This window comes from Camellia sinensis, chromosome 3, assembly GCF_055761805.1.
Source record: "Camellia sinensis isolate YWXY chromosome 3, ASM5576180v1, whole genome shotgun sequence".
NCBI classification, from domain to species: Eukaryota; Viridiplantae; Streptophyta; class Magnoliopsida; order Ericales; family Theaceae; genus Camellia; species Camellia sinensis.
Genome location: NC_138963.1, coordinates 86,994,341 through 87,019,579, shown reverse-complemented (window position 1 = coordinate 87,019,579; position 25,239 = coordinate 86,994,341). Strand labels below are relative to the sequence as shown.

The window sequence follows — 25,239 nt, the reverse complement described above, 5'->3', positions numbered from 1 at the left end:
CACCATTTTACATCCAAAAAAAAAAAAAAAAAAAAAAAAACAAACAAACAAACAAACAAACAACAACCACAACAAACAAAACAATTTGTTTTCTTTTCTGCAGCCGGCCACCAACCGACCTCACTTCTTCGCCTATTCCGCCGGCCTTTTCTTCTTGCCTCCGTCCTGGGCGGCCCTTGCCGGTGTTGCCTCCGTGTTTCCCACTCCACTGGGCATGATCACTCCCCCATACTCCTCCACTGCAGCATATGGAGGACCTCCAAATCGGAACATCACGGTGGCCTTCCGCTTCAGCTCCTTGTTTTCTGCCCTTAGCACGCTTATCTCTGCTCGCGCATCCTTATACATGCGTTGGAGCAGAGCCAGCTGGGAGTTTAAATGCTGCACCTCATTTGTCCTACTCTGCAGCCGGTTCGACAAGTTTGTGACCGCCGTCATGCTTTCCACACATGCCTTCAGAGTATACTGATTGGCCTCCACATCCGACTGCACTGCCATTCTTTGCTCCACCGACCGCATCGGAAAGTTCAACGGAGCAAACTCCGGGGCGCTTGGTTGAGTTTCCAGTGCCACCGCACCAGTTCTCTCTCTCGTTGACTCGTTGAGGTCGGGAAAGAGGGTGCGCAGTCCACGGGAAGACGATGAAGCCATTTTCTGGGCAACAGAGTGTTACAGAATATCTCTCGCAACAGAGTGTTACAGACTCTCTCTCTCAGCACAACGAAGAGTTTTTCAGACTCTCTCTCAGCACAACGAAGTTTTTTTTTTTTTCAGAGGTTTTTCGCAGCTTTTCTCTGCCTCAGTCTCAGCCTCCGTCTTATAGCCGAGGCAGCCACGCGCATCGCGCGCCTCTTGCCACCAGCCGACAAACGGGCACGCAAGCCAAGACGCCCACGTGCCTCGCTATCATGTTCGGCACACCTTTTGATGAATTGGGCACGCCTTTTGATGGCACGCCTTTTGACAACATTGGGCACACCTTTTGAGGGTGCAACCTTTTACAACGGTCCGACAAGACTCTGTAAACTATCCCGACATTGATTCCGGTTAGCTCCTTTAAGGGTCCGACAAGACTCTGTAAACTGTCCCGACATTGATTCCGGTTAGCTCCTTTTAAGGGTCCGACAAGACTCTGTAAACTGTCCCGACATTGATTCCGGTTAGCTCCTTCATGGGTCCGACAAGACTCTGTAAACTGTCCCAACATTGATTCCGGTTAGCTCCTTTATGGGTCCGACAAGACTCTGTAAACTGTCCCGACATTGATTCCGGTTAGTTTCTACAAGGGTCCAGCAAGACTCCGTAAACTGTCACAACAACTGTCCCAACATTGTCTGCTACAACGGTCCGACATGACCCCATAAACTGTCCTCTTCATGGTTATGACACCCCCATACAGTGTCCTCTACAACGTTATGACACCACCATCCAGTGTCTTCACCAATGGTCTGACACGACCATACAGTGTCTCTTATCCTCTTTTATTTTTATGTATTTTCTTGTTTTGTAACTCTCTCCAAACTCAAGTTGGTTAGTTTCTATCCTCCTTGAGTTTGCGGGGGGCTGTTAGAATTTATCTCCACCTACCACCTCCACTATCACACACTCCACCTACCACCTCCACTACCACCTTCACTCCCACTCCACCTACACCTACCACTACCACCTTCACCTACTCCCAAAACTTCTCCTATATAATACATCCTTGTAATATACAAAATGTACAACAATCAATAACAATCAATATTACATAAATTTCAACGAAAGGGATTCAGCGATTTGGGCCTACGTTTTGCTAGCATTTAAAGGGATTCTGCGATTTTTGATTTCTAGTGATTGGAGAGCTATTTGTCATGTAAAGTTCATGTTTTCCAGTTTGACTGCTTCTTGTTTTGTTGATTGTCATTTTGACAGGACTCCTAGTCCTCATTATGTACTCCTTTATATTTAATTTTTCTTCTTTTGTTGCTGATAAAAAAAGAAAATATTAATAGAAATAAACATTTTTAATTGGTTTACTATATGTAGCAATGCCATACAGTGGTGCATCATTCATATCTTCCTTCTTAGGTAGCATGGGATCTACATGCTCTAGAGTCTTGTCTTCTCTATCTTTTTTGTTTGGTGGGTCATAGGTGATTGCCTCAAATTTACTCTGCCTTGCTTTGGCTTGGTTTATTAGAGCAGGAAAAGAGAGTGATTATTGGAAGCATTGGTGGAGGGGTCAGATCAGTTTGGAACACAGTTTAGTTTGGTTAAAAAAGAAAAGCAAAGAAAAACAATTGTCAATATTTCAAAAACTACTCCAATATCATACCTATAACTATAAAAAAATCATCGTAATATGAAAATCTATAGAACTCTCAAGCAATATGAAATGGAAGAAAAAAATGTCAATTAAATACAAACAATAAAAGAAAATAATTTATTAAATTTATTTGTGAATTAAATAAGGAGCCAATCTTTTTTAATAGTCTAATCAATAGTGGGTTGAGTTTGTCAAAAGAAGAATAAGAAAAATTTAAAAGGTATACACATAATTTTAGAAGGAAAAAATTGAAAATATTTTCAAAACCTAAGCTAAAACTATAGGGGATTTTTTTTAGGATCCCTAGCATTAAGATTTTATAGCATAAAGGACATCCAATATTTTTATAATGTCTAAGGTCCCTGAATATCGATCCAGAGAAATTTCGATCCCATTTCTCTGGACTTCCCAGAGAAATTATGGACTTCTCAAAGAATCTCTGGGTTCAAACTAGAGAAAATTGAAATTTCTCTGGCTTTGCTCACAGAGAATTGAAATTTCTCTGGCTCTGTTCACAGAGAATTTCTATGGCTTTGTTCACAAATTTCTTTGTGTTTGTTCATAATTTTAAGTTAGAGAAAATTGTTTTAACCAAATCAGAGAAATTTTAGCACAATGATTTTAAACCAGAGAAATTGTTTTAACCAAACCAGAGAAATTTTAATCAAACCAAAGAAATTTTAAATTTCTTTGTGTTTGTTCACATTTTTAAACCAGAGAAAATCGAGTATAATGGCAAACAAGAAAAGAAGAAAAGGATAGATTGAAAGGAGAAGATAAAATTTATTTTCTCATTTCCCTTCTATTTCCGAAATGCTTCAAATATGTTTTCATTTCCAAGCTAATTGAAACAACATACCCAAAAGAAACGTTCATCCTTGTATGATTTTAACCAACCCAAAGAATGGATGTCATTTTGTTCACGGTAACCAAAATCCGAGCTAATGTTTCTGGCTTCTTTGGATAGCCGGAAATTGTAATTTTACCTTCAACATATCCTCTAGTTTTCCTACCTTCCAGAGCATCCATCAGAGTAATTTTACCAGCACCACTGATGACCATTAGGGCTGTGAGCACACCTGGCCTAAAAGCTCCACTAATGCCCTTCAGAAGCATTAGCCTATCTTCAACTGCACCCTGCTCTTTCATTTCTTCTAGGTCATATTTCATCAATTATTATTGTGTTCTTGTTTACATATCTTTAAGACAAGTAGTTTACTAACATCCAAACAAACACCAATATATCAATTGTTTAATACTTTAGATTTTGTTACCTGTGGCATGTCAATAGAGTATTGAAACCAATGCCATTACAATGATCTAAAAGCAAAAAAAAAAAAAAAGAATTATTATCAATAACAACTACACGTGCAACGTTAGGACAAAAAATTAGGAATATATGTTTGTATATAGAAAAACTCACTTGCATGAGCTTGAAGATGTAGACAAATTGAGCGATAAAAGAATTTCTCTGGATTCAAACTTGAGAAATTTTAACCAAATCAGAGAATTTGTAATTTTAAACCAGAGAAATTTTCCTAATAAAAGAGAGAGGAATTCAATAGCTCAAAGGAAAATTTGTGCATCTAAACTCGTATGAACAAATTGAGTGTTATGAACACGCAACATAGTGAAATGAATACAATCATTTGCAGTTGCTGTGCCAATATTTAAATGGAGGTTATGCAACACAACTTTCCATTCCCGGATGCTGTGCCTATATCTAATGATTTTTTACTAGTATTGTTGCTCTGTTTCTCTTTTACTAGTCAAAACTTTCACAACGTCAAAAAATAAAACTCTCTTCGCCGGAAAAAATAGAGACAGAGACTCACGGCATCCTTGTTCCGTTTGTTGCATTTGGCCACATGATGCCATTTTACGAGCTCTCCCTCGTCTTAGCCAAAGCCGGTATTCGCGTCTTCTACGTTTCAACCCCAAGAAAAATCCAGACCCTCAGCTCCCTCCTGAATTATCATCACTCGTCACCTTTGTTCTGATTCCTTTGCCGGCGCTAGACTTGAACCTCTGACTGGAAGATGCAGAGGCCACTGTTGATCTTACTGCCGAAAAAATCCAGCACTTGAAGGTCGCGTTTGATTTCCTTAAATAAACGCAGTGTTGTGAACAGCCAGCTCTCGAAGCCGATCTTGATATTTGTCCTCCAATTATGGGTAGTGATCGGAATCTTCATCGGAGCAATCATCGCCCTCATTGTCTTCCTCTTCTTTCTTGCGCCAATCAAAACCCTAGAGAGAGAGGAAGAGAGAGAGAAGAGAGCAGAGACAGAGGAGAGTAAAGTGAGAATGAGAGTGTACGTGTGATATAAGGGTATGGGGGTGAGGGACCTTAGACTACAAAAGAAAATATTGTGGACCTATTCCATTACTAAAAATTAGAGAGGGATGGTAGGCTAATTTTCCCAAAAATATAATCCCAAAAGTTGAGGAGGGGTAATTAACTTAAATGAATTGCGGTGACCATTAACTTAAATAAATTTAATATATTATGGGCTTTCAAAGAAATCCTCATAGAAATTGTCTTAAATTTAATATGTTATGGGCTTTCAAAGAAATCCTCATAGAAAATATCCACCAAGATTATACTAAGAAATTCAGATATTTGTAAGCCTTTGTAAAATAAAGATCCTTAAGCTGGAAACTAAAAAACTAAGGCTAGTATTGCATCAGCTGGATTACTCCCTCGCTAGGCTGGCTGCCCTCTCTCTGTGGCGAGATATGAAAAATGCATATGCTGCTTTATTTATAGCCATACAGTATGAATGCTACTATTATCTGCTGCTCCAAGTTCTCCTGCATGGAGTATCAAATTAATAAAAACATATTCCAAAATTGAGGTTGAATCATTGGCAATCTTATGCCATTAAAAAGCATGAATTTCTATCAATTTGAGTTAGAATGGTTGTCTTATTAAGGTTTTTTTATTATTATTTTTTAATAATTAAAAAAAATATTTTTTGGAAAAACAGTAAAACCTTGGCCTAATAATCTTGGGTTATGGATTCAAGTCTCGGGGCAACCACTTTGTGCACTATGCCAAAGGTTAGGTGTGTATTCAATTTTTCCCTCCCAAACATACATTAATGTGTACTAATTGGGCGTTGTGTTTTTTATTTTATTTTTTATTTTTTTGGGAAACTTATGCGTTTACAAGCTTTCTAGTTTCTTTATTGTATTAATCATCAGTTTTATGTGGTCAAATAATATATAATCCAACATCAAACATCCTCCATCTTTTATTGCAGGTTGCATCTCTGTTGATGAAAGGGGCAACCGCTTGTTCCTCTCTGACATCAATCACCATCGGATTATCATATTTGATGACAATGGAAAAATTTTAGACTGTGTATGTTTGAGAGTATTGTTTCAGTTGAAATTGAATGCAAGTTTTAAAGTTTATTAGTTCAAAATAAAAAATAAGAGTAGATGGGAATCAAAACGCATTTATTCAGAACTATATTGCTGCAGATTGGATCTTCCCCAGGCTTTGAGGATGGAGAGTTTGAATCTGTCAAGTTAATGTGCCCTGCAGCTTCTTTCTATCATGTAGTTGAGGATTGCCTATATTTTGTGGACTCAGAGGTATGTCCCTAGTATATGGATCAATAATAGAAGTGTTTTCAGTTCCTAATATTAGAGTATTTAGTTACCAGTATTTTAATGCATCCTTTAGATCATGTTTGGACGATACTGGTAGGAATGGAACATAAGGAATGGTTATCTTGTATGCCAACAGACACGTTATTAGTAATGAGATTCCTGTGTTGATGCCATTCGTGGGTTTGGAGGAGTCAGAAATTGAACCTAGAGAATTATTGGATTCTAAATCCTGCAGGCCCACCTTTACTTTTTTTCTTTAGTAGTCCAAGAATGTAAGATTTCCATTGGTGGCTGTGGGAATGAAATTCCAACTTAGCTTTTGCTCATTCCACCATTTGATCCTAGGTTACCAGAGAGTTCTGCATTGAAGGAACAAGCAAGCTTGCAAGCAGAGGTTACGAGATAATGGTCAAATCTATTGATTTCAGTTTACAAAAACAATTTCAGAACATGGTGCACTTTTGTTTCAAAAGCCACTAATAATGCTGATCCAATTTTTTTTTTCCTATGTAGGCACTCAACAACCTACCACATGTTTGTTGCATGGTATTGCCACCTGTACCTAACCCATGGGCATCTAGATTACCATATGTAAGCCTTTTTGGGGACGTGTTTGGTTACACTGAATAACCTCTGGTTGACTTGAAGAGACCAATAATACTTGGTGCACTTGGGCAGGCAACTTAGTCGTAAAATTTTGAAAACGGAAGTAGCATAGACACTTCTAAGAAGGCAACGTGTTGTGTTTGACATTGACACGACACTCATTGGACACTTCCTAACACTTGGACACACATGAAATATATTACAAGTTTGAATAAAATAACTTGAAATCCAACGAGAAAACGAAAACAATATAAATTTATACTTGTTCTTCTTCTTTACACTTTGAAAATTGTTATGTTTGACGTAAATATTCATATATGTGATATAATAATTAATTATTCTTATATATGACATATAATGAATATATAAAATTATATATTGTGCACATGTGCCTCACGTGTTGTGTCTTGCATTTTTTGAAAATTTTCATGTTTGGGTGTCCATGTCCATACTTCTTAGGTGAAAATACTTGGTTGTGCACAACCAAGACATTACTTTTTCCAAATAGAAGTTTTTTTGCACAGATATCTTCTTCCCTAGTAAGTTCCCACCCCACTAATAAGGCCATTTACATTGGGAAGAGCTTAAAGTTTTTTTATTATAGGCAAAATATTTGAGAATTGAGAAGCTGTAAATCAAATATCAAAGCCTAAATGGTATGTTAGGACAATACAAGAAACATATTATGCAGTAGCGGTGAAAGTTTTGCTAAATACATTGAGCTGACCAACCAGGCCTACTTTTTTTCGATTTTTATCCCCAGACCGATTGGTTCAGTTTAGTTTCGTTAAAATAAATTTTCTTGTTCGGTTTTCTACTTAGAAGCATTAATATGGACACAGTTGCTAACTTGAACAAGGATACGGGACACAACGATTTCAAAATAAAAATAAAAATGGAGACATGATAATAATTTTTTTTATGTATATTTTTATTTGCTATGCAGATTAATATTGCATCCACAGACAATCAAAATTAACACTTGTTAAATATAAAAAAACCTCACTCTTTAAGTTACCTCTTATCGTTTATGCCTTTTTTGGATAATCTATTAATTATTTAAATCTAAGCAAAAGTAATAAACATTCAACATTCAATATCCATAAAAAGCACTAAAGAAGAGGGGGAAAAAAAACTAGTTGGTGTGTCTCCAACATGCCCCTCGTAAACAAATTAATCAAATTAAAGGGACACGCTATGTGGTCTGTCCTGTACATGTTCGTGTTTGACATCGCTATGATGCTTGTTTTGAAGTTTCAGTGCTTCATAGGTTTTTAGTTTTGGTAAAATTTAAAGACCGGTAGAACCGAAATAGTCTCATAATCTCATTAAATCCTAGTCATCCATTCATTTATTGTTGATTTCATCTCAACTGTTCCATTTGACTCAAAACTCAAACCATCAATTTTCATTGTCTCTCAATTGATTCCCGTATTCTCTTAGCCACCATTGTTGCCTGTCATTCTAACAGTCAGCTTTGTTTTAATCTGATGAGCAACAACGATGTCTCACCTCTATGGCTCTCTCTGGGCTCACCTCTTTGGCTTTCTCTAATCTCACCTCTCTAGCTCTCTCATCTTGCCTCATCTCCATCTGCAACTTTCTATGGCTTTCGAGACAGAAGCTGCTCTCGCAGTCGTTCCCTCGGATTTTTGTTTTTATGCTTTGTTATATCCTCTCATTTTCTTCATTGTTTCTTTCTCTGCATTTTTTTTAGGGGCAAACTTCACTTTAGCCTCTTGTGGTTTGGGCTATGTGTGGTTTACTCCCCTAACGTTTAGAAATGACTACATAACTTCCACATGGGACCAAAATGCATGCTAACTTCTGTTAACAGAATGTGTAAATTGACCTTTATGCCCCCGTCTTCTTCCTCTTCTCTCTTTTGAATTAAATCTGCAAATATACATATACACACACACACACACACCTATTTTCTATCTTCTTCCTTCCATGCTACCAACTCTAACAAATGTCATTCCAACTTGTACAAGAAATCCAAGCAGCACACACATCTCCACACCAAAAAATCAGTCACTCATTCTCACCACTCATCAACAGTAAATGCATATTTATATATAATCTGTAAATGCATATATATTATCCAATCATTCAATTTTCTACAAATCAATTCAAAATCCAAATACTAAATTCCTCAAACAACAATGTTAGGTGGCCCGAAAAATCATGGCTCGAATGGCTCGAAACACGCAAAACGACGTTGTTTTGAGTATAAACCGACGTCATTTTGACACATTTGAGCCACAAAAATTCGGGCCACCAAACATTTTCCCTCCTCAAATCATTCACAGTAAGCTAAGGTCTGACACTATTCCTCAAAAAATAAAAAAGGTTCTGTCATTGGGCATCAAATTATATACGGTATAATTTGCTTATCCATTAATTGAAATTGACTATGTGATAACTCAAAATGTAAATATATACTTTTTCACCCTAGAAGACTCTTTCTCCATTCCATCACTACTCAACGACCCAAATTTCATTCATATATGCATATACAATGTAAATATATATACAGAACCTAAGGACCCTTCTAAAGATATATCCCACTGGTCCGTGGACATTAATTTTCAGCTTCAAAAAATTTTGACAAATGCAAACCCAGCATTTTTCTTCCAAGCTTTATTGTTTTTCTTATTAACTTGAAGTGGCCGTGGAGTTGTAGAGCGGGATGTAGGTATAATCATGTGAATGGAAGGGAAAGGAGGTACGTGGTGGCACGGAGAGGGAAGATTGGTGAGGGCAGAGGAAGTTAGTGTGGTACAGTGGGTTGAAGTTAAGGAATAGAAAGAGAAATAGTAGAGAGAGGAGGAAGAAGCATGGCATGCCTTTGCGAATTTAAAGATGTCCAAGGGGTATTTTGGTCTTAAAATGTAGCTTACTCTCTTCATGGGTGTTTGAACTTCACAGTCAGTTAACTTGGATGGAAAAGTGGACAGTGCACTTTGGTCCATAAATCATGTGGGGGTTATGTGGTTATTTTCTAACGTTAGGGGGTAAACTGCACATGGCCCAAAACCACAAGGGGTTGAAGAGAAGTTTGCCTTTTTTTTTGGTTATATATGCTTTGTTGATTCTTTGATTTTTTTTTAAGGTAACTTTGATTATTTGATTTCTGTTTTTATGTGCTTCTTGTTAAAGTATCTAAAATTTACTTCACTAGTTATCAAATCAGTAACAGCATACAGTATTTGGTTGTCATTAGTTCATGGGGTATAATGTTTGGATTTTGTTAGTTGTGTGGTTTGTATCCGAACATACCCCCTTGAAGGACTTTTTGTAAAGGACATCTCCCTGACAAAAACTGAACCTAACCAACCAACAATCATCAAACTGACAACTGTGGTCTTTATGCTACTTCGGTCAGTTTCAGTCCAAAAATCATTCGCTGTGAACCGTTTACATCCCTATTACACAATTATTAAGGATGAAGATTGAGAAACATTTTGAAGGAAAGATTTTCTAACTGCTTGTACTGTTACTTTCATTTTGTAGCAGTCTTTAAATCTTTGATTTCAAAAGAATCATAGATTAGAATAATGATTTGAAGTGTCTTATCTTTTGTTACATTTGCTTTTATCTTTACTCTTCATCCTATATGTATTAAGCATTGATGCATGCATACGTTAACCTAACTTTCTTTCATGTTATATTATGTGTGCTTTCTTCAAAGTTTTGTTCTCACAAAGTATTTGCAATTTTTTTAATTTATAAATATACTTGTTTTTTACCTGTTATTAAAGATATTTTTAGATCTTACAATACATGATATGATCCAAATACGATACACTGTTTGGAAAAAAAGAAAAAAATGATACACTATCCATATCTCGATTTGACAACTATGTTTTTGTTCATTACATGAACTACTTGTATACTTTCCAACATTGTGTTTTAGTACACTAGTTTTTCTTCTTTTATATTCTTCCTGCCTAACAGAGTGACGTATTAAAACTCAGTTGATAAGAATGTTTAGTGATATCAAAAGAACTTCTAAACATGGTTCATTTCTTTGTTTGGTGGATGTAATCATGCTCCTCTTTTGAAGATGAGAATCATTAATGATTATTTTTAGATTATTCTTGATTTTTTTGCTGCCATATATCAAGCTACAAAAGCTCATATGCATTTGATATATATGACTAAATCTGATTAGTTGATCTCTGCGTAACTGGAATCATATACAATATCAGCTCAATGTGTTTCAGTGCTGAATCAAAGGCTACTGTTTTGGAGGGCCCAAGTGGGAAAGCTAGGCAACTAGTGGTGAAGCCATTTCACTTATTAATTTAAGACCCGAAATCATTTAACATATCATTTCCTATCTTCTCTTCATTATGGAATGGCGAAGCCGATACTAAATAGTTTTTGTATAACCATGGCTTTATTGAGTTGAGTTGAGTTTTCTTCCTTTCCTTTTTTGTTTTTACTTTCAGCTAGAAGTAATAACAAAACTGAGCTGCAAAAATAATTTACAAGTACTAATCATTTGCCGTCTTATCTTTTTACATAAGCGTCATCATAGTAGTTTCTTATATGCTTGATTTCCAATTTCCCCCCCATTTTCCTTTAACTACTTTTGTATAATGTTAACTTCACAACCACACAGTAAAGTATAATTTTTTTTCTTTGTTATAATTGTTATAAACCAAGCATGAATAACTTTTTGCACTGGTTATTCACAATGTTTAATGCAAGTATTTCTGCTTTTCATATATTGTATTTCCCTGAAATAAAAAACAAAGGGGTGCTAATCTTGTGTCTTTGGAGAACAGTTACTTATAGTGTTTCCAGTTTGTCCTTTTTATGTTCATTTTAAGAAGTAATATCTGTCTGTATTCGGTACTGCATTTAACACATTGTTGTGTTTGTTCATCCCTGTCACTGAAGAACCATGCCATCAGGAGAGCTGATATGGAGAGGAGGGTTGTGGAGACACTATATCCAACATGCAATGCTAATAAGAAAAACAATAGTCTCTTGAGTTGGATCATGGATAAGCTCTTGATGAAAAGAGATGTTGACAGAAAGTCTGAAAGATTGGATTCAAAATCATTTTTGTTTCCTTGGCATCTGATCAAAGCATTGGATAATGATCTCTTTATTTTTAACCGAAGGTAAAAAATAATTAAAATAATCACTAATTATTTTTTCTCTCTCAAAAAATAAACAGTTGCTAGTTTCTCTTGTTCCAACTTCATCTATATTAATTTTCTCGCAATAATCTCGTAGATTAATATAGTTTTCATTTCAAGCTTACTAAGTGTCTGGCGTGGAAATTTGCTGATGCATGTTATTTGGAAACACACACCTTTGACATGTACTGGAAATGTGTAGGAAGTGAATTGCTTCCTGTATATTTTTTGAAATATTGAAGTCACTTGGACTGACCGCAGTGGTGTTACTTAGTTAACAACATGTCTCAGTAATTACTAACACCTGAATGATCTTTAAAAATTCATTTTTTGGGTTTTGAAATGTCTAGATCACGCCAAAGGTAAATGCCCCTTGCACACAAAATATGTTACTTATCTGTTAGCAGTGGTTGACATGTTTGATACCAACCAGTCAATATGGTGGTTATGGGTCAATTGTTCCCTTTTTCCACTCACCAACATGATAAGCCAGGGCAACACTTTAAATACATCGTATGGTGCTGAGCAGATTTTAATAATTTTGTCATGTTCAAGTGTTAAATGTGATATCACTGATTCTAGGCAATGTGGTCTATTACAATAAAAGGTATTACATTGTGCAAGCAAGCTCCTTTTCTAAGGCTTTTTTTTTAATTTTTTTTTTTTTAACACATCTTGGAGAAAAAGGCTTTAATAAAATACTTGTTGCCAAGTTTTGAGCAATACATTGATCTCTCCTAAGGTTTGGATATATTATAGTGCACCGCATACCATCCGTTCATCAACGGAAGAGTAAATGGGACTAATAGAAATTACGAAATTACTTTTTTTTTTCCGTTATATATTTTCTGTTTTAAGTATTAATTTTTCTCAAAAGGCTAATGATGAAATTGCTCTCCTATCCCTTCACATTATTTTTTGTTGTTCTTCCTAACCCTAACCCTAAACCTAAACTTCACATTACAACTTACTTGCCCTCCTATCTTGTTCCTTTATTCCAACGCCAACCTTCTCTTTTTCTCATTCCTTCACTGTTACCCCCGCCTTTTCTTTCCTCGTTCCAATGTCATCACCCTCACCGCACGCCAACCCCGCAGTTGGGTCTGGTCTCTAATCAATCAAGCCTTCGTATGCAGATTTGGATTAGCAGACTGAGCACTTGATGGAGTGCAAGCCTCTAACTGAAGCCGAGGTTAAGTCACTTTGCAATCAAGCTAGGGCTATTTTAATTGAGGAATGGAATTACAACCAGTCCTTCCCCACTGCATGCCACTGTGAGAGGGAGATGGTGCACCACCTTAGCCTTTGTTGATGTATTGATTTCTTCCTCCACATTTTTTATTTTTATTTTTAAATTTGACTTCAGTAATTTTTTTTTTTCCTGGTTGAAGGATTGGGGTGGAAGGTGGAGAAAAGGGGAGGTGGACATGAGGGCGACTTCCAAGAGGGGGAGGGTGGGGGTGGAGGAAAGGAGATAGTGGTGAGAACTATGTGAGGGGTAGCCATGGCTGCCATGGTGAGGATATTCCTCGTTCTCAATTGAGGGTATAAAGGACTTGTTAATGTAAAAATGGATGACGTCATCATTTTTCATCCACACAACTAGCGGATGATCAACAAAATGGGCTAAGTGTTACATAAATGATAATTTGAAGCGAGCATGCTGTAATTATGGCAAAAAAGTGGCATGAAAACAAGTTTCAGAAACATTCCCCCATTTCGTATGGGAATGAAGTACACTCTAAGAAACCTCCAAATGCAAAAGTCGAGGTGCATACAGTTGTTCTATCTCCTAGAAATGATGCGAGCAAATCTTTGCTCAAGGTTGTATATGAGTGAATTTTTTTCCCCCCTGTTTGATGGCTCCCCCAATTATTATGGATTCGGTATGCATGGCATATCTATACAGCTCTTCTGGCACATATTGGTGGTGATCAAAACTATTGTCTGCTGTTTTTGTATATTTTCTTCCTATAGAAACCGTGGGTCTGTTTGGATTAGTGCATGAATGAAACAACTCTTCAATTAGGTGGATATAGGCCTCAAGCAAAGGGTATTTATTTCCCTTGAGCGGGGTTGGGGTGACCTGAGTCCTTCCCACAATAATTTTTTACTGTTGATGGTTGCGTCTTCTCCTTAAAAATTTAAAAGGCCTGCTAAATTTTGCCATATGATTGAAATTTTTTTGAAAGCTTAAATTAGATTCTATGAAAAAGGCAAGGGCAAATTTGCAAAACTTATTTTACATATATAAAAAAAGATTAAGGGCATGTTTGGTATGGTTTTTGTTTTATGTTTTCTATTCTAAAATACGGAAAATACGGAAATTGACGAGGAAAACTTGTTTGGAAAACTATTTCCAAAAAATGTTTTTGGGAAATATTTTTGAAAGCACCCCATTTTTTGGAAATAATTTTTAAGTTTTTATTGAATTTTCAAAAAATTCTTTTGCACAAAAATGATATGAAAAACATGGAGAGAGGTAAGAGAGCAAATAGACCCCAAGTGTTTTTAATAATTTGAAATCTAATAATTTTCGACTACTGAGGTTGAACTTCCCATCAAACAAAACTAGAAAACAAGCTGGTGGCTGATCTTTAATATGCCATTTTTGCAACAAGCATGTATAATTTTAAATTAACAATGATCTACTAGTGATCTGCATATCCACAGCTATCTCTACCTCTTTGATGTGAGCTTTGAAGCCTCTCTTTGAATTGTTTTTTATGCAGCTTTGAAACTTTATGGATTATGGATTTGGCTTCAGGAGTGATCAAAGAAATTGTCAGAGGTTTCAAATCTTTAACACCCCTCTCCCCTCAGGCTCCTGTTTACATTGTTTTCTAGCTGACAATGTCAATTATTATTAACTTGTCATTTTAAGGGTTTCCAAAGATTCTGGAGAGATGTGGACCGATGGTCCTGGAAAAATCATCACTTTTGAAGCAGATTCCAGGTGATTGGTTGCAGCAGCTAGTTGGTAATAATAGTGCATTGGGCGAGATTACTTGTGCTGGTCTTATGTCTTCGATAGCAACATTTCAGGACCATATAGTTGTTTGTGATACAGGTACCAAGACTTCAATGGATGCATTACTTTCTACTTCTAAGTGTTTAAACTTCTTGTATATGATTTATCTTCTGACAAGGTGTGTTTGTGAAGTTGGTCAGAGGGTTTTGAAACTCAGTAGAGAATCTGGATTTATTTCAAGCTTCCACTTCTCAAACTTGGGGATCCTTGGACTTCCTTATTGGTTAGCATCCTCTTTGGAGAGAGTTTATGATGTGTAAGTCTATTTTCTTTATAGAGGTGAATATGAGTTCATGTAACTTATTTTCTTTCACTCCTTAAGTTTTTATTTATTTTTTACTTTTTTAATTTCCCCCCCTTAATTTCACCATTGATGTTACAGCGGAGATTTACTGTCAGAAGTTCACGTTGACCATGTTCAATGTTTCAGTTTGTTGCCAGGTATTTTTCTCTGTGCTGTGTACACTCCACAATATGACTCTATTGGATAAGGCATATGCACTGCATGATGATGCACTGTGCAGTTGTTAAAATGGTTTCAGTACTTTTCTGTTAGAATGCCATTGCAAGCTTACTTCTATATGTGAAGTTAGGATTGATTGATTGATGTTGACTTATTTCTCACTTGCACTCCATTGATTTGCAATTACGTTCCCATTTATCTGATATTTTCCCTTACATGTAAATATATGTGTGTAACTGTTGAGTAGATTGATTTGTGATAAAATGCCACATGTCGCTCAGTAGGTATAATCTATACAACTTTGACATATTAATCTCATGTACATGGAAGTTGCTGAAACTTTAATTTTTCTTCTTTGCAAGGTTGTTTATTTTAATTTCTGATGTAGTGAAATAAACGTGTTTTAAAACAACTCTTCGTGTTTTCACTCTGCCAACTTTTGAATCCACATTGCAAACTCAGATTTGCAACCAGAAATGTGTAGAGATGCAAATCAAGTCTAAGCAAAGCTATTGCTGAAGAAATTCGAAGTAGAAGATACTTTTCAACTTGAATAACTTCTAACTCTAACTAATTCAAACCTTAGTTGAGTCTTTGCAACCAGAAATGTGTAGAGATGCAAATCAAGTCTAAGCAAAGCCATTGCTGAAGAAATTCGAAGTAGAAGATACTTTTGAACTTGAATAACTTCAAACCCTAACTAATTCAAACCTTAGTTGAGTCTTTGACTTAAAGCTTAGATCTTACTTAAATATTGAATGAGCATCACAAATGACCTTTCTAGAGTTCAATTACCTGCCTTATGTGGTTCGAATGCTCCACAATACACTGATTTTTTTTCGATTAGTGTGTTTGGAATTTCCAAAGCCTTCATATCTAGTTTGAGACCTGAGATCTGGTTCAATCTGGTTCGCAGCCAGCGTATCTGTGATTTCCCAAATTCCAAGCCATGATTGAGCCCTAATTGGTTCAATTTGAAGTAGTGATTAAGTGATTGGTCCTCAATTTGATGTCAGGGTCCCATTCCTGAGTCAATTGAACCTTAATCTAGACAAGTTGAGCTCATTCACAAGCTTCGATAGGCCTAATTTGAAGTTTGAAGTTGTGATCTCAACTAGGAGTAGGAAATTGCTTAAATTTCTTCGCAATTGTCTCTGAAGCTAACAAGCACACGTAACACGATTTCAACAAAATAGGGAAACGGACACAGCGGGGACACTACAATAAAATATGTTTTCATATATTTTTATTTGCTATCTAGATTCATATTACGTCCACAAACAATCAATATTAACAAAAATTAACTCTAATTCTATAAAAAAAAAAAATTTAATAAAAAAAAAACACACTTTTAAATTAACACTTACAGTTTATATATATATTTTTTATGGATGATCTATTAAGTATTTAAATCTAAGAAAAAAATAATAAACATTCAATATTCAACATTCAATATTTAACATTTAGCATTCATCAAAAGTACTAAAGAAAATGGAGGAAAAGACAACTTGGCATGTCCCTGAAGGGTCCCCGGCATGTGCCTGACGTATTCCCTAAAAATAAATTAATTAAATAAGGGGACACGCCATGTGGCCATATGTGTACCGAAAAATGCTTGGGAGCACTAAAAAGGGAGCACTAGAGGGAGCACTAATGATGTGTCAGTGGGCCCTGTCCACTTTCTATGCCTTGTTTTTGTTTGTTTGTTTTTTTTTTTTTGCCATTCTCAGTGCATTAGTGCTATTAGTGATATATTTTTAGTGGTCTAAATCATTGTTGTATGTGTACCCGTCTGTGTCCGCGTGTCCCTGTCGTGTCCGTGTGTCCAAGACGGATATGGCACTTGTTTTGAAGTGTCGGTGCTTCATAGCTTTGAAGTGAGATACAAGATTTCTCTAGCCAGAATCTGCCGTAGTTCGACCTGTGATTCCTTGTGATTGTGTTGCATCATTTTGTTAACTCAATCTCTAATTCTTCTTTGTTTGAGTTTTTTGGTATCCGAATTGGATTGACAGAGCTTTAACTAGTTCCAGGAAACATTTTTGAGCCTTTGAATGGTTCTTTGTTTCTGTTGACTGTCCCAAAATCAGTATATTTTGCCTTGGTTGATCTGAGTTAATTTCAGATTTCTTATCAATTGCCATTCAATTCTGGTTTGGCAGTGACCTGCAACTTGATTGGTTTGTGACTGATTTGAATCTTTGCTCTGAGTTTGATATGATTTCAGTTTGAGTGTCTTGCAAGTCCTGAGCTTAACAACTCTTTCTCTGACCTAATCTAACCAGTCGGACACTGATTGGGTGAAATTGAGTCTTCAAGTTGAGTTGTGGTTTCTGTGATACTGATTGAACTCTAATTGGAATGTAGAATTTAGTGTAGGCTTCCTGATCTGATTGAGCTTTGTTAAAATCCACCTACTCTCCACCTACTTCACCCACTTAAACCTACTCCACTAAACCTAACCCACTACACCACTACCACCTCACCTACTCCATTAAACCTAACCCACTACACCACTACCACCTCCACTTCACCTACTCCTTACCTACTACACACTCACCCTCTTCTATATGTAGGAATCATGAATCATTGTAATTGATACAACATTACATCAATCAATAATAATACATACAATTTATTCTCTCTCTTTCTCTATACATTATTTCTAACATGGTATCAGAGCGATAAGATTTAAGCCTGTATTTCTTTCTCACCGGCGGGCAGCCGGCCGACACCTTTGCCTTTGCTGCCCGCTGGAATTTTCTACACATACCTTCCACTCTCCACAGCCGTAACTCTGCAAGAAGAGAAACTTCGCTCCATCATTTTCTTCCACGAATCTTCTTCGTGGCTTTCGAGCTCGTCTCTCACTATCTCGTGCAATCGATCTTTGCACTTCATCGCCACATGTGAGCAACCGTGGCCGTCGTAAACGCCGAAAAAGTGCAAATCCGCCGGATTCTGACTACTCCGGCGGCAAAGCAAGGGGTGAATGGCCACAGCGTCTTCCATATCTCTCCTCCTTCCACGCACAGAAGTCATGCCTAACTTAGGGCATTTCTGAGCCACCTCAGGCTCGTTTGTCACATTTGAAGTCGGAGATGCACACTGTTTCGCAGACGTCGTCTCTGATTCACCGTTCTCCACCAAACGACCTTCACTAATCACGCAATTCTCAACTGCTTTTCCGCACTCAGACAGCTTCGAATCTGCCACCAAAACATCCAATTTCTGACGTTTTCTACCGTGCTCTTCCAGATTCTTCTCAGCTTGGTGATAGATTTTTCATAATGGTTGCTACCGCCGCTACTTCTGCATTTTTTCCAGTTGCATCTCCTCCACCCGATTCTGGTGCCAAGACATCCAGCAAGCTTGGAGGACCTCCAGCAAATGTGGATGCACGAGGGATTAAATCAAAATCTGCTGCCACTGGGGGTTTGCAGGTTAAGGCCAATGCACAAGCCCCTTCCAAGGTAAACGGTACCAAAGTTGGTGTAATGGAGGGGCTCAAGAGTGAGGATGATTCGCCATCACTTCACCAAAGGACTTTTATCAACCAACTGTTCACCCACGTTGGGCAGTGTTACAGCTGCAAATTTGTCTTCTTATCACGTGAGGTGATGATGAGATTTGTGAATTATTTGAAGTGGTTTGAGCTGGAATGCATATCTTCAGAAAAGGAATGTGCCGGTAAACCTAAGATAAACTATGTTAATATGTTACAGTGTGTCTCTCTCTCACTTTACTTTTTCCACCACCCACAACACATTATCATCGCCATTCCCTAACCCACATGGACTTGTTCCCATCGTTTCATACAACTCATCATTCATCCCACTAGAATATATAGAATATATATATATATATATATATTTAAAAAAAAAAAAAAAAACAATACAAATTTGCACACCAAACCTTCCCTTATTTTATTCATGTTGGGGCTCACCCCGATCACCATTTTACACCAAAAAAAAAAACAACCACAAGATTTGTTTTTTTTTCTGCAGACGGCCACCCACCGATCTCACTTTTTCGCCTATTCCGCCGGTCTTTTCTTCTTGCCTCCGTCCTGGGCGGCCCTTGACGGTGTTGCCTCCGTGTTTCCTACTCCACTGGGCACGATCACTCCACCCTGCTCCTCCACTACAGCATATGGCGGACCTCCAAATCGGAACATAACGGTGGCCTTCCGCTTCAGCTCCTTATTTTCCGCCTTTAGCACACTTATCTCTGCTCGCGCATCCTTATACATGCGTTGGAGCAGAGCCAGTTGGGCGTTTAACTGTTGCACCTCATTTGTCCTACTCTGCAGCCGGTGCGACAAGTTTGTGACCGCAGTCATAGTTTCAACACAGGACTTCAATGTATACTGATTAGCTTCAATATCCGTTTGCACTGCCATTTTTTGCTCCACCGACCGCATCGGAAAGTTCAACGGAGCAAAACCAGAGGTGTTTGGTTGAGGTTCACAGGCCACCGCACCAGTTATCTCTCTTGTTGACTCGTTGAGGTCGGGAAAGAGAGTGAGCAGACCACGGAAAGAAGAGGCTATGTTCTGGGTAGCTGAACGGGAAGAAGAAGCCATGTTTTTGGGTTGCTGAGTGTTTCAGAGAAGGGTTGGTTATAGAATGTTACAGAGAACGAAGAGGTTTCAACTGGTTTGTTATGCTTCCAAGCCTCAGACTTCGCTTTGGTTTATAAAGACAGAGACGACGAGGCCGACACGCGCTCTGTTAATCACGTGCATCGCCGCGTGTCAGGCGCCCCTTTTGATGGCTCGACGCTTTCTGTCAGGCACGTCTTTTGATGAAGTGGGCGCGCCTTTTGATGGCACGCCTTTTGATGGCACATCTTTTTATGAATTGGGCACGCTTTTTGATGGCACGCCTTTTTATGGATTGGGCACACCTTTTGAGGGTGCGACTTTTTAAGGGTCCGACAAGACTCTGTAAACTGTCCCGACATTGATTCCGGTTAGCTCCTTCATGGGTCCGACAAGACTGTGTAAACTGTCCCGACATTGATTCCGGTTAGTTTCTACAAGGGCACGCTTTCTGCTACAACGGTCCGACATGACCCCATAAACTGTCTTCTACATCGGTCTGACACCCCCATACAGTGTCCTCTACAACGTTATGACACCACCATCCAGTGTCTTCATCAATGGTCTGACACGACCATACAGTGTCACCTATCCTCTTTTATTTTTATGTATTTTCTTATTTTGTTACTCTCTCCAAACTCAAGTTGGTTAGTTCCTATCCCCCTTGAGTTTGCGGGGGGCTGTTAAAATCCACCTACTCTCCACCTACTTCACCCACTTAAACCTACTCCACTAAACCTAACCCACTACACCACTACCACCTCCACTTCACCTACTCCTTACCTACTACACACTCACCCTCTTCTATATGTAGGAATCATGAATCATTGTAATTGATACAACATTACATCAATCAATAATAATACATACAATTTATTCTCTCTCTTTCTCTATACATTATTTCTAACAAGCTTTCACCTTTTGTATTGTGATTTCCTCACTTCAATTTGATTGTGATTTTCTTTTCTTCGATTGGTAGATGTGACCTAGTCGAGTCTTCTATTTGTAGTCATGACCTCATTCGTGAATTAATCAAGTACTGTGAGGGGCTGGTATGAGTTCAATTGCAGTTCGTTTGGTCCAAACCTTAGTTGACTGTTTCAGAATTGTTCAAATTTTGTTCGATAGTTTCAATTTGATTCCAATTTGAGTTCAAAAGTGAAGTTCAATTTGGCAAATTAGTGCAATTTTCACGTTGATGAATTTGTTTCGAATTAACTAGAATTTGATTCCGAAACACTTGATTCAGTTTGGAATTCAGTTCGGAAACATGGTGAAACATTATATTGGACTGAATTGTGTTTTGAATTTTCCGATTGTCTATTTCGGAACAGTGCTGATTACTTGGTCCATTGTGAGAGATTTGCTTTGCATGTGCTATGGCTCACTGGGGTAAAAGAGGTAGTGGCAGAGGTCATGGTGTGAATTTGGTGTTGATGCTTAGCTGCCTCCACTTCTTGAAAGGAATGGTGGTTAACCAAAATCCAGAAATTAGAATCAAAGAGATGAGATGAAACAGTTGAGTTGACTATTGATACCTTAGATGGAGTGGTGCAATGATTGCATTGACAAATTGATGCCTTGGAATGAGTGGTACAGTGATTGCATTCTCTTGCAAGTAGGCAATGATATCATTGGAAGCTTTAAAGAGCCTAATGAAGCTGTGTGATTGGTACTCCTTTATGCCTTTATAGCAAGTTGTTTTTAGTTGAGTAAGCTGCTTGTTCTAACACTCATTTGAAAATTGTGTCCAAGGGGAAGGAAGGAAGAAGTGCAATGCATAAATCCATCTCATGATAAGCTTCTCTCAAGTTGTTCTTGTGCATAATCAATCATGTCATTCTAATCATATTCCTCAGTTTTTGTTTTGGGGGACATATCTCTGCTAGCCTATTGGTTTCATTTCACTGAGATGAACACTGGCAGATAGCATAGTCATGCAAACTAGTAGTAAAAAGGCTTGGGAAAGTAGAGGTCTTTCCAATTTTTAGCAAGATGCTACGGGTGCATGATGGGGGCTCTCAACTTTGCACCTGTGGTTGCTTAGCCAAGGCTGCAGCTTCGGTGTATTCAAGGAAGGATGAGTTGTGAGAATCATTTTTGGGCAAGGAAAATGCAGCGCATGTTCCTCTTCTAAAACAGACCTAGCTACTGCCAAACTTGTAGACAAATTCTTTTAAGAGGGGAAGTCCTGATGTAGTAAAATAAACTTCTTTAAAAAGAGAATGAGTTCCATGTTTAGGTGTCGTTAGCTTTGTCTGTTAGGTGTCTAATTAGTTGTAGTTAGTGGCCTTAGTCTATAAATAGAGGATGTAAGAGTCGCCGTTCTTAGTTTTTGAAGACTACAGAATATTGTTTAGAGCTAATTTCCGCCAGTTCTCTCTAACCCTAAGGGTTACCCATAGGTTGGAAATTTTCTTCTCTCCTGATTTTATCTTTGATTGCTTTAATTTCAGCTTCAATATCTTTTGTTGTCTAAACCCCAAGAGGTTGGCCTAGTGGTAAGTCCTTGGGTCTTGGGGGTGTGTTCTCTCCAAGGTTTAGGGATCGAAACTTCTTAGGTGCTAACAATTAACAATTCCTTGGAGCCATCGTACTAGGGAAAAGCCCTTGAATTAACTGTAGTGTACTTGCGGGAATTAACTGTAGTGTACTTGCGGGAAACTTCTTGCCGAGGGCTTGTGCACTCCTGGAGATTAGTTGGGCTTTGATCTGGACACCTGGTGCCAATCAAAAAATTTCTTTTGTTGTCTAAATTTAAATGGTATTTTTAGTGATGTTTGCATGGAAATCTATTGAGATTTTGGAATTTTTGCTTTTGAAGTCGACTCAGAGGGTGTTGGAGTGGACTGGGTACATACCCACCCATCCATTGGCTTTAACTGCAACAAGTGGCTGCCCTTATAAGTGAATCTATGTTTTTAAGTTTGGCAGGCAGTGGTTTTTGTAAAGAACTGTGACAGATACGAACTACCAAGTATTCGGGTTAGAATGTGGAAGTTGTCCCTACTTTATATTTTCTTCAATATGATTTTTGTGCTGCTCAAGTAAGGTCTGGTCATGCCATATAATGTGTCTGTTTCCAAAGCATAAGATAAATGTTGGATGTAAAGTGTTGTAGCTCTACAATTCGGATTAGGTTTATCGTTGGATGAACTGCGTTGCTGATATTTGAGTTGTTTAGTCTTAGATGTTTTATTTAATTAAAAATGTTGTATATCTAGGCAAGTATGTAACCAACTAGGCCTAGCTTAGTTGGCCACTATGCCTTCCTTTGGGCTTAGTCCCAAGGAGGTCATGGGTTCAATTCCCCTTAGAGGGGTTGAATGAAGGGAGTGCAAGCATTTAGGTGCTTTGCCATGGGTGGGGAGATTTTCTCCCATAGGTGCTAATCTAACAACTAACATTTGTCGATCAAAAAAAAAAAAAATCTAGACAAGTATGTATCTATCCAAAATAGATGCAAAAATTGTGGACTGATCAGCTGACTTTGCATTGCATGAAACAGGTAGGATTGACATACAGTTGAATGTAGATATACCTGAAGATACTGAGCTTGTTGAACCATTACAAGAAGGTTGCGTATGGCGCCAGGCAAGAGGGGCAGCCACTGAAGTATCAGGAGCAGAGAGCAGAGTGGCATCCTCAGAGAAGGTCTCTGTCAATGTCAAAAGAGGGGAAAAAAGTTAAAACTTGGTTTAATTATTAATGTATTCATGAGCAGTAACTCGAAGATTTCATCCTGTGTATACAGGTTGGTGTTGCCCAACAGTGGTATGATGAGTTGGATGACCTTGCCTTTTCAACACCAGAAATAGAATTGAGCGCTGAAGAGGGATACACTTCTGATGGGAACTCACAAGAAGAGGGAGTTTGCATTGATTGTGCTATCAATACAAGTCCTGGAACAAGTGAGGTATGCCTGAAATGCATTTCTTTTTTCTTTTTTTTTGAAACTTTATTGAAGAAAGAGCATCAAGGAGATGCAAAAAGAATACAAGAAGGAAACCAAAAACAAAACAACTAGTCAATCACATCATCAAGGAAATCTAAAAATGTAAACAAATTAGGATCCACATGCCCTGAATTCCAACCACACAGAACTCGCAAAAATCTATCTTCTAACCAAGAAACTGAACAAGCAACACCATGGAAAACATGCCGATTCCGCTCCAACCAAAGTATCCACAACAAGCTTAATGGAGCCAAAGCCCAAGCCTTGCGACGCCGCTTCCCAGTCCAACCCCCACCTCAACTTCGAAGCACCTCCATCACCCACCCCTCTCTGTTGCACCCACCCCACTCCGAAAGTAGAAAAAACATGCACCCACAAAAGATGTTCCGCCGGACACTGAATCAGCAGATGATCAACCAATTCTGCATCTTCACAACACATGCAGCACCAATTAACTAAAATATGCCCACGCCGAATCAAATTATTAATCATAAGGATCCTACCAAAAGCCACTGTCCATACAAAAAAAGCCACATTTGATGGAACACCTGTAACCCTCACCAAGGAAACTCCCCCACCACATCTCCACACAAAGCTTGATAAAAAGAGGACACTGAAAAAAGCCTGAAATGCATTTCTTTTTAACTACTAGCTAGTTTTAATTTTTTAAAACATAGAATTTTCAGATGACGAAGTTGCAAATATATTATTCTGTTCCAACCACCATGTAAAGTTCTGAGTTTTCTATGTTGTTTGTATTAATTCGTCGTTTCTGATTCTTGTGCAGGTTGTCGTTTACGCAGCACTTTATTTAAAACTGAAAAGAAATCCAAATTCAAGGAAGGAAAGCATGGAGAAAAAAGCAGTTAGGATAGCAGATATTTTGAACCCACAGAGAGCAGAAACGATGGGTAAGGACCCGTGCATTGAATTTTTGATGAAATCAGAGAGAGATCCGATGGGAGAACTTGTCTTCATGAAACCTCTATGTGTGAGGCTGAAGTTTGATTGTGGTGACCACCCCAAAGCAGCAGACAATTCAAAAGAAATCATTTTAACAGACTCCTCCATCGAGGTCAATGTATCTCTTTAATGTGTCAACGCACCACCTTATGCTCAACCATGAGCATGATGATATCTGTAACATTATTGTGTTGTGAAAATGTTATTTGTTTAAGTAGATGTGTATGCAGATTGTTTTGTTTTCATTCCAGTAAAAGCTGGGTTTTCTTAGACCACAGTGAACTATTTGCACCTATAGGTGTGTGCTCTCAGTTTGTCATTTTATAGCTCTCAATCAGCTGACCTAATGATATAAATGCTTGGATTTGTGGCGTGCAAGGAAAAAAGAACGAAAAAAAATAAATTCTTGATACTTGGTAATTTTAGTCATAAGGGCATTTTGTAAAATTGAACAAGTGTGGATATATAAATTTTGAGTGCTCATGTGGATTATCTCATTATAGTTAGAAAATGAAATTAAAAAGAGAACTTTCG

At 37.8% G+C, this 25,239-nt stretch overlaps 1 protein-coding gene across 50 annotated transcripts in view; it reads left to right on the top strand.

Moving 5' to 3' along the window:
* EMB1974 (NHL domain-containing protein) overlaps positions 1 to 24,998 on the top strand; it is a 41,735-nt gene extending 16,737 nt beyond the window's left edge. For 27 of the 50 annotated variants that reach the window (XM_082920303.1, XM_082920270.1, XM_082920300.1 and 24 more), the window contains 11 exons: positions 5,298 to 5,375; positions 5,574 to 5,674; positions 5,797 to 5,910; positions 11,446 to 11,672; positions 14,423 to 14,481; positions 14,575 to 14,760; positions 14,854 to 14,977; positions 15,104 to 15,162; positions 23,296 to 23,441; positions 23,542 to 23,703; positions 24,530 to 24,998. In XM_082920303.1, the coding sequence (XP_082776429.1) occupies positions 5,298 to 5,375; positions 5,574 to 5,674; positions 5,797 to 5,910; positions 11,446 to 11,672; positions 14,423 to 14,481; positions 14,575 to 14,760; positions 14,854 to 14,977; positions 15,104 to 15,162; positions 23,296 to 23,441; positions 23,542 to 23,703; positions 24,530 to 24,835 (1,562 nt within the window). In that variant the 3' untranslated portion in view covers positions 24,836 to 24,998. The remainder of the gene's footprint in view (positions 1 to 5,297; positions 5,376 to 5,573; positions 5,675 to 5,796; positions 5,911 to 11,445; positions 11,673 to 14,422; positions 14,482 to 14,574; positions 14,761 to 14,853; positions 14,978 to 15,103; positions 15,163 to 23,295; positions 23,442 to 23,541; positions 23,704 to 24,529) is intronic. The other 23 variants (XM_082920317.1, XM_082920280.1, XM_082920310.1 and 20 more) reach the window with 1 other exon arrangement.
* The last annotated feature ends 241 nt before the right edge of the window (positions 24,999 to 25,239 follow it).